Source organism: Moschus berezovskii, chromosome 3 (assembly GCF_049115385.1).
Source record: "Moschus berezovskii isolate FMDL1 chromosome 3, NW_MosBer_1.0, whole genome shotgun sequence".
NCBI lineage: Eukaryota > Metazoa > Chordata > Mammalia > Artiodactyla > Moschidae > Moschus > Moschus berezovskii.
The window spans coordinates 122694408-122703605 of NC_142462.1; the positions used below are offsets into that span (position 1 = coordinate 122694408).

Sequence of the window (9198 nt, forward strand, 5' to 3'; positions counted from 1 at the left end):
AACCAGGGTCTCTTAGGAACTTCCTAGACTTCATTCCTTCCCAAAGCAAGAGCAAGAATCAGATGCTTCTCATTATATGAGTCATAGATTAAAACTGTCCATTGTTCACATGGGGCACTTTGTCATCCTATTTTCATTCTTGTTTCACATTTATTTTCACCAATCACCATCCCTTTTCTCAGAGGAGTGACAATGGCAGGATATTTCTCTGTTTACTCTAAGAGTGTATTGAAAAGTGAACAAGAAAAAAAGCAAGATCCCCTATCAGGACCTCTGCTGAGATCCGCACACAACTCCTTAAACCAGAATGGCCTTTGCAGCTGAGGAAATTTCAAGCCTTAGCATTTGGCATTGGTGTTCCTGTTAGTGTTGGCAATGGCGTGCGTGCAGGGTTTGTGGGCCTCACATGTGTACTCAGTTGTTGCAGATCATTTTTCCTTTTTACACCTCTCTTTAGTGATCTCAGGGCTTCCCTGGTGGCTCAGCTGGTAAAGAATCTGCCTGTAATGTGGGAGACCAGGGTTTGATCCCTGGTTGGGAGGATGCCCTGGAGAAGAGAAAGGCTACCCACTCCAGTATTGTGGCCTGGAGAATTGCATGGACTGTATAGTCCATGGGGTTGCAAAGAACTGGACACAACTGAGCGACTTTGACTTAGTGATCTCAGGTCATCAGTAGCCCGAGAATCTCTGGCTGAGTAGGCAATAGGCAGCGGATACTGTAGGGAGAGACCTGGAAGTGCATAGCTGTATTAGAGACGGACTTCTGTTGGTGTGTGAAGACGGTGGTGTTGGGGATAAAGCAAATGTGAATAAAGAGATAGGGAGGCACACCTAGGACTGATGACACAGGCTAACCTGGCTCCCCTTACCTGGACCACACAATTGACTCTCCCAGGCATGCATGGCACAGGGGTGACTCTCTACTCCATGATCATATCACCAGTTCTCAGCCCACAAAGACCTATTTGCCTTTTGGAGTCACATAAAACAAAAATCTCCAATCGGCTTAAATCTTTAAATTTATCCCTGAATTGAAAAGTCATACCCTTGCTTACCCTGTGAGTGTGTCAGCCAGTGAGAAAACTCCTCCTTGGGAGGAGACTTTCTGAAGGACCTCCATGGGCCCTAGGGAACAAAGTCTCCAATGATAGTTTCTTTGGACGTGCAGAAACATCTGCATTCAAGCTGCTGGGGGAGCGACAATCCTTTCCCAGTACAGAGGGCCAGGTCTGCACTAATTTCTTCTCTCCTTGCAATCGCACACCTGAGTGAGTGTGTGGGTGCGTGGTTGTTTGCCGGTGGGGTCAGGAATGAGACAGCAGCATCTTTGTTCAATGCGTATATAAAGTGGATGAAGAAACAGCTGCAAATACTGATTTCTTTGAACACAATGTGACTGTCCAGTACATTTATTTCTTCCATTCAGTTCAATTCAAACAAATGAATATGTACTCAGACTCTGCCCTGGGGCAGTTCTGCCCTTGGTTCACCGTTGAGTCCAGGGGGTGAGAGGGCAAATGGTCCTCATCTGTTTTCAGGAGTAAAAGCAGTTCAATGACAGGACGGAGTCAAAGGCAGTCTGAGGTCTAGTGGACAACACCTAAACTTAACAGTGGCTGTCAGGCTTTACGGAGTGGGGAGTTCAGGGACCATCAGGTAACAGAGGAAGGTTTCAGGTGAGAGATTTACCTGGCACGACTCTGAGGTTGGTAGATTAGGCAAGGTGAGGGAGAAAAGAAGGGAATGTGGGCCCTGAAGCAGCAGAGATGCTGAAGCAGCTGAGATGAACGTGATTCTCACTGCAAGGGACAAAGTGTTATTTACAACGTGTCAGGACGGACCTCACCAAAGGCATCAGGCAGCTACCTGCAGAGCAGGTACAGCAGGAACAGGGCGCCCAGCAGGGCGGCCAGGCCCAGCTTACAGCGGGTCCCCGGCGCCGCCTTGGGCCACCGCCACAGCGCGGCCAGAGGCCAGCGCTCCCGCCACGTGGGCGCGCGGGCGGCCAGTCGCTCCGCCACCCTGCGCAGCCTCTCCTCCGGGCTCAGCCCGCCCAGGGCCTGCGCTAGGCGGTACACGTCGTTGGTGTAGGGGGCGCCGCCGTGGTCCCTCAGCAGCTCCTCCACCAGCCCCATCAGCTCCGCGACCTGCGCCTCGCGCTCCCGCTCGGCCGCGCGGTTGTCGAAGGCGCAGCAGCGGCCCCCGCACTGCGCCACCAGCTCCCGCAGCGCGCGGTTGTCGGTGTCGCGCACGTACCGCCGCAGCGAGCCGCCCGCCAGGTCCTCGGCGCGGGTGAAGACCACGACGGCGCGCGCCGCCACGCCCGCCCCGAAGAGCGCCTGCACCCCGCGCCAGGCCCGCAGGTCCTGGGCGGTGAAGCGGCCGAGCTGGGTCACCAGGAGCACGGCGTGGGGCCCCGGGGCCGACAGCAGGTAGCAGCGGCCTCGCTCCTCGAAGCCCGGGTCTGCCTGGGCGACCTCGGGGCTGAAGAGGTCGGGGGTGTCGAGGACCTCCACGTCCCACGAGGCCCAGCGGCAGCTGCCCGTGGCGCAGGCCCTGGTCACCGCCGTGGCCGCCAGCCTGGAGGGGAAGTGCGTCCGCTCGAGGATGCTGTTGCCCGTGGCGCTCTTCCCGGTCCCCGACCTCCCGGCCAGGAGGAGGCGCAGCCTGCGCTCCTGCAGGGCGGACCTCAACTCCTGGAAACCTGTGGGCACCGGTGGTCTGTCAGCTTCGGAACCTGAGAGCGACAGGTCCCGGTCCCCGGGTCTCCGGGACGCCTTGCGAGCAAAGGAGAACAGAGCGCTTCCACGCTTGTGTTTGGGGCCAGACCTTTCCTGAGTGACCTGCTGTGAGATTCGGGCCTCCGGGGGGTCTCTACCCGCCTATCTCTCCCGTCTTTGGCGTCACACGTACACCTGTGTGTGCCCCAGCAGCTGCTGAACGTCTCTCTAGAGGAAGCGCCTTTGTAATACAGGCCTTTACTTCGTCTGATACGATCAGTCATCCAGGTGTGCAGAGCTGGTCCCCATTGACAAATTCAGGAGCCTCTGTCTTATTTTCCCTGATGCCCTCCCCCTGGAGAAAGGGGTAGGGCAGTGGACCCAGCCCGGAGGGCAATCTGGAGTCCCATAGCCCAGGTTTGAATCATAGACTGTCCTCTCCCAGCCTTGTAACCCTTGGAGCTGCTTATACTAAGTGCTGAACCTCTTCTGCACAAACGGAATCAATACTGCAGCACTGTCCTCATGGGCGTCAGAGCATAAGATGAGATCGGCTCTCTTCCTTCCCTCCCTGCCTCCCTCCTCCTGTCTCTTAAACCTGCTGCCTAATAAGACGCTTCTGTAGCCCTCCGTCCGTGTTCCCTAACACCTTCCACCTGGCGAAGCATGTTCCCTCTAAAACACGACTTGATGCCCTCTACATCCACTTCTGTTTGCTCATTTTATTTTGGAAACGTACATACAGGTTACTAAAAAACTTGCTATCTCACAGCAGGGATAAAGATCCAGGTGAAGTGCCAGCCCCAGGACTCTTGCTGCTTCACCCCAGCATCGAGTCACCCCTCGGCTTCTCTTGTTCAGTCTTGAATTAGCCCATCCCCCTACCATCCAGGGCTCACACCTGAGGGCAAATACGCATTGTGAGACGTGTTTCTACCATAGGCATTTTCTTCATCTCTTGCCACCTTCCGTCCTCCCACGATTACCTGAAAGAGTCACAGACACAATTTGTTCATTCACTCATTCATCAAATAGGTGTAACTGCCTACAGTGTGTCAGGCCAGGTCTAAAATGCTGGTGACCCCACCGTGAGAAGGTCGTAGTTCCTGCCCTCCTCTGAGCATCGGAGTTTAGGGAAGGCGTTGGAGTAGCCTGGTCTGGGTCAGGATGATGCTGTGAGAACACCTGGTGAGCTTGGCTTTGTCTTCTCAGGGCCCCCAAATGCAAAGAGCAGAGGGGAGATGATAACATTTACTCCGTGTCAAGATGAGCCCCTTAGCTGGTCTGGAAATCAGTAGGGCTTGTTGTAGGGGCTGTAGGATATCAGACCCTGGTCTTGAAGAGCATATACAGCTTGCTGGCCCCTAGTCCCAGTACAGAGGCAGTAGATCGAACACTGCCTGGTACTCTGGCCAGCCTGCCAGGACTGCCCCCAGAACACATCCCAGCGCCCAGGATCCTACTCCATTCCCTACTGCTCCCCTCAAAGGCAGAGGCCACCGCTGCCAATGGGTTGGTGAGCACCAGGGAAGGAGCAGAGAAAGCTCCGTGGTCTGGCTCCAACCCTTTGGTTCCCCATCTTGCCTCTAACCAAGGGGCACACACCGAGGAAAATGGAACCAGCTCAGAAGTGAGGCCCCAAGCACTCAGGCCCTGGCTACGCCCCCAGGCAAGGGGAAGACTGTCAGCAATCTGGGGGAAGATTAAGCTCCCTTAAGACTCCCGCTCCTGTCCCTTGGCTTTTGACTCATCCCACAATAGGGTGGCAGCTGGTATGGAGCCTACGAGAAGCCCTGGCTGGCACCTGGCTCTGGCTATAACCCCTCTGACTCCAGCCCTGCCTCCCACCACTGCAGTGGCTCCCAACACACTCTGGGAAAAGATGCAGTCACAGCTCACTTCCGGTCCAGCTCTCCCACCAAAGCCACCAGGCACATGCACACTGCAAAGGGACACTTCCACGCAAGGGCATGCCTTCAAGACCAGGATAGGTGACTGTTTCACCTAATTTCATAGCAACAGACTGAGAAAGTTAAAGAAAATGAGAAAACAGAGGCATATATTTTAAATGAAAGAACAAGATAACAGAGACAAATAATTTGCTTGCCAAAGAGTCCAAAGCAACAGTACTAAAAATGCTTACTGAACTTGAGAAAACAACAGCTGAACACAGTGGGAACTTCAGCAAAGAACTAGAAAATATGAAAACCAGTCAGAGCTGACGATTATGATAACTGAAATGAAAAACATGCTAGAAGGAAGTCAGGCCAGCTGAGGTAACACAGAAGAACACATAGACAGAAGAATGGAAATCACCTAACCAGAACAGCAAAAAGAAAAACACGTTTATAGTTTATGGGTCCTCTGGGACAACATCAAATGTACTAACATTCACGTTATAGGAAGAGACGAGAGAGAAGTGGGTCAAAAATGTGTTTGGTGAAATTATAATCGAAAAGTTTCATAACTTGAGGAAGAAAACAGATATTTGGGTGCAAGAAGCTTGCAGAGCCTGTCAGAATGGCTGTCATCAGCAAACGAGAAATGACACGTGTTGGCGAGGATGTAGAGAAAAGTGAAGCCTAGTGCACTGATAGTGGGTATGTCAGTGGCTACAATAATGGCAGAAAACTGTACGGTGGCCCCTTGAAAAATTAAACAGAGAACTTCCATACGATCTAGCAGTTTTACTCCTGGGTATATATTCAAAGGAAATGAAAACACTAATTCAGAAAGATGTATGCACTCCAATATTCATAGCAGCATTATTGATAATAACCAAGATATGAAAGCAACCTGAATGTCCATCAATAGATGATTGGGTAAAGACGGTGTTTTATATATACATGTATATCAGCTTCCCTGGTTGCTCAGACAGTAATGAACTTGCCTGCAGTGCAGGAGACTTGGGTTTGATCCCTGGGTTGAGAAGATTCCCCTGGAGAAGGGAAAGGCTACACTCGCCAGTATCCTTGCCTGGAGAATTCCATGGACAGAGCAGCCTGGTGGGCTACAGTCCTTGGGATCCTAAAAGAGTTGGACATGACTGAGTGATTAGCACTTATGTTTTTTATTTTTTTTCAATATACATATAGATATATTATATATATAAATATATATATATATAATGGAATAATCCTCAGCCATAAAAGAGGATGAAATCTTTCCATTTGCAACAACATGGATGGACCTAGAGGCTATTATATTTATTGAAATAGGTCATACTTACTGAAATAAGTCATATTATGCTTATTGAAATAAGTCATATGAAAGAAAAATGCTGTATTTCTTCACAATCTGAAAAGAAAAACAACAACAGTTGAATATAACAAAAGAGAAACAGACTCACAGTACAAAGAATGAATTAGTGGTGACCACTGAGGACAGGGCTGAAGGGGGAGGTAAGATAGGAGAAAAGGATTAAGAGGTGAAAACTATTAGGTATAAAATGAAGGTAAGGAATTCCCTGGTAGCCCAGTGTTTGCGGATTTCACTGCCGAGGGCAAGGGTTTGATCCCTGTTTGGGGAACTAAATCCCAGAAGCTATAGGGTGTGGCCAGGAAATAAAAGATACAAAAATGCAATGTACAAAAAATATACTTAATATTTTATATTAACTTTCAGTTCAGTTCAGTCGCTCAGTCGTGTCCTACTCTTTGCGACCCCATGAATCACAGCACGCCAGGCCTCCCTGTCCATCACCAACTCCTGGAGTTCACTCAAACTCATGTCCACAGAGTCGGTGATGCCATACAGTCATCTCATTCTCTGTCGTCCCCTTCTCCTCCCGCCCCCAACCCTTCCCAACATCAGAGTCTTTTCCAGTGAGTCAACTCTTCGCATGAGGTGGCCAAAGTATTGGAGTTTCAGCTTTAGCATCAGTCCTTCCAATGAACACCCAGGATCGATCTCCCTTAGAATGGACTGGTTGGATCTCCTTGCGGTACAAGGGACTCTCAAGAGTCTTCTCCAACACCACAGTTCAAAAGCATCCATTCTTCAGCGATCAGCTTTCTTCACAGTCCAACTCTCACATCCATACATGACCACGGGAAAAACCATAGCCTTGACTAGACAGACCTTGGTTGGCAAAGTAATGTCTCTGCTTTTTAATATGCTATCCAGGTTGGTCATAACTTTCCTTCCAAGGAGTAAGCGTCCTTTAATTTAATGGCTGCTGTCAGCATCCGCAGTGATTTTGGAGCTCAAAAAGTAAAGTCTGACACTGTTTCCACTGTTTTTCCATCTATTTCCCATGAAGTGATGGGACCAGATGCCATGATCTTTGTTTTCTGAATGTTGAGCTTCAAGCCAACCTTTTCACTCTCCTCTTTCACTTTCACCAAGAGGCTTTTGAGTTCCTCTTCACTTTCTACCATAAGGGTGGTGTCATCTGCATATCTGAGGTTATTGATATTTCTCCCAGCAATCTTGATTCCAGCTTCTGCTTATTCCAGCCCAGTGTTCCTCATGATGTACTCTGCATATAAGTTAAATAAGCAGGGTGACAATATACAACCATGACGTACTCCCATTCCTATTTGGAACCAGTCTGTTGTTCCATGTACAGTTCTGACTGTTGCTTCCTGACCTGCATACAGGTTTCTCAAGAGGCAGATCAGGTGGTCTGGTATTCCCATCTCTTTCTGAGTTTTCCACAGTTTATTGTGATCCACACAGTCAAAGGCTTTGGCATAGTCAATAAAGCAGAAATAGATGTTTTTCTGGAACTCTCTTGCTTTCTCCATGATCCAGCGGATGTTGGCAACTTGATCTCTGGTACCTCTGCCTTTTCTAAAACCTGCTTGAACATCTGGGAGTTCACGGTTCACATATTGCTGAAGCCTGGCTTGGAGAATTTTGAGCATGACTTTACTAGCGTGTGAGATGAGTGCAATTGTGTGCTAGTTTGATCATTCTTTGGCATTGCCTTTCTTTGGGATTTGAATGAAGACTGACCTCTTCTAGTCCTGTGGCCACTGCTGAGTTTCCCAAATTTGCTGGCATATTGAGTGCAGCACTTTCGACTCACTATGTTGTACACTTGAAAGTACTATAATGTTTTAAGTCAACTGTACGTCAATTAAAAATAAGTAAACAAATAAGTCTAAATATGATCTGTATGCTAGAGAGACTGGGAGGCACCCCTCCAGCTTGTTATGCTCGAATCTGAGGATTCTCATAGTTAAGTGATGATACTCATTCAAACATCATTTAATACAATTAAACATTCTGTGATAGTTTGCTGGTCCCGTGAGCACCTGAACAAGAGAGCACAGGCTCTCTTCAGCCTACTCCTCCAGCCTCACTTCTAGTGAGCCCCGCCCTCCCACCCCACCAGTCAGCCACTCCAGACACAGAAGATTTCAGCACCTTTCCCAACCCACCTCAGGCTCTCCCTCCTAGGACCCTTCATCCCACCCCACATTTCTGCCTGAGAATTTCCTGCCTGCTTTACCGTCCATTTCAAACTCTACCTCTTCACATAGTCCACCTGGTTCTTATAGATAACTGTGTTCTCCCGCATTGGCTCCAACAACAAAGGAAAAGCAAAGAGAGAGGCTGGCTCAATAACCCATCTCAAAGAACTCAGAGGGCAGTTTTGTCTAGAACTCAAGTCAAAGCTGTTTGCATTTCTCCGGCACCCCCTACCCCCCAAAGCTTTCAGTAAAGTTTGTACCAGGGGCAATTCCCATGATGTGATTAGTTATTTTGTGTCTAGAAATCAACAGGCTCCTTTAATTGACACCAGAGCTGAAATGAAGAAAGAGCTACAAAATTTACAACTAAGAAGAAGACTTTAACTGAAACAAGATGTCCTTGTCAAAGGTGGAAATGAGAAAGTGTGCTACTGGGAATCCACAGAACTCTTGGCTATGCCCTTTGGAACTTCCCAACGCTATCACATACACTATTCACAGTCTGTGTTTTTTCTTAATATTATACACACCTGCCATATTGCTCCAATCTTTACGGCTGCAGAAATGCCATTGTGGTGATTCCCAATATATGAAAATGTGTATTTCTTAGATTTATCTTCCTATATCTCTACTTAAAAATATTAAGTTCCCCTCCATACTGAATTATTTTTAATGCCCATGACTTGAGTTTTTGAATCAGTTATTCTAGTCCCACCCCTTCAGTACACAGTTGCGATGAGGAAATTAACATGGTACAGCAGCCCACAAAGCCCAGCTTGACTTGGGAAGAAGATAATCAAGAGCTCCTGTAGGGCAAAGGGTGAGGACCAAGTTCATAACCTTCGTTGTTTCCTGCACTATTGTGGATAGTCCTAAGGAGTGTGGAGGTTTTAGGAGAATTACAGAATTTTCACTTTGTAACTTGTTCTGAGGTTAACTTTCCTTATAAGTCCCCAGGAATACCGTTTGCCTTTGCTGAATATGCTTTTGGGGGGTGTTTGTTGACTTTAAAAATGCATTTTGGTGCCTGCAGTAGTTCTGGCTATCACCTTTCTT

The 9198-nt window shown here is 48.5% G+C and overlaps 1 protein-coding gene across 1 annotated transcript; it reads right to left on the reverse strand.

The window, feature by feature from the left end:
• Positions 1-1378: 1378 nt before the first annotated feature.
• Positions 1379-4659, reverse strand: LOC129552008 (GTPase IMAP family member 1-like). The gene is made up of 4 exons (XM_055420204.2): positions 4622-4659; positions 3810-3879; positions 3660-3708; positions 1379-2706 (listed from the first exon to the last, which is right to left on the reverse strand). Exons 1-4 carry the CDS (start codon positions 4657-4659, stop codon positions 1865-1867), a joined length of 999 nt encoding a protein of 332 aa, XP_055276179.2. The 3' UTR covers positions 1379-1864.
• Between the last annotated feature and the right edge of the window lie 4539 nt (positions 4660-9198).

Bases quoted from the DNA above. Each gene is read 5' to 3' on its own strand.
- LOC129552008 (XM_055420204.2), bottom strand. From the start codon at position 4,659: ATGTGCCTGGTGGCTTTGGTGGGAGAGCTGGACCGGAA. The intron at 3,880-4,621 runs GTGAGCTGTGAC...ATCCTGACCCAG, and splicing joins GTGGGAGAGCTGGACCGGAA to ACCAGGCTACTCCAACGCCT. The intron at 3,709-3,809 runs GTGGGGTCACCA...TGACTCTTTCAG, and splicing joins GGAACTACGACCTTCTCACG to GTAATCGTGGGAGGACGGAA.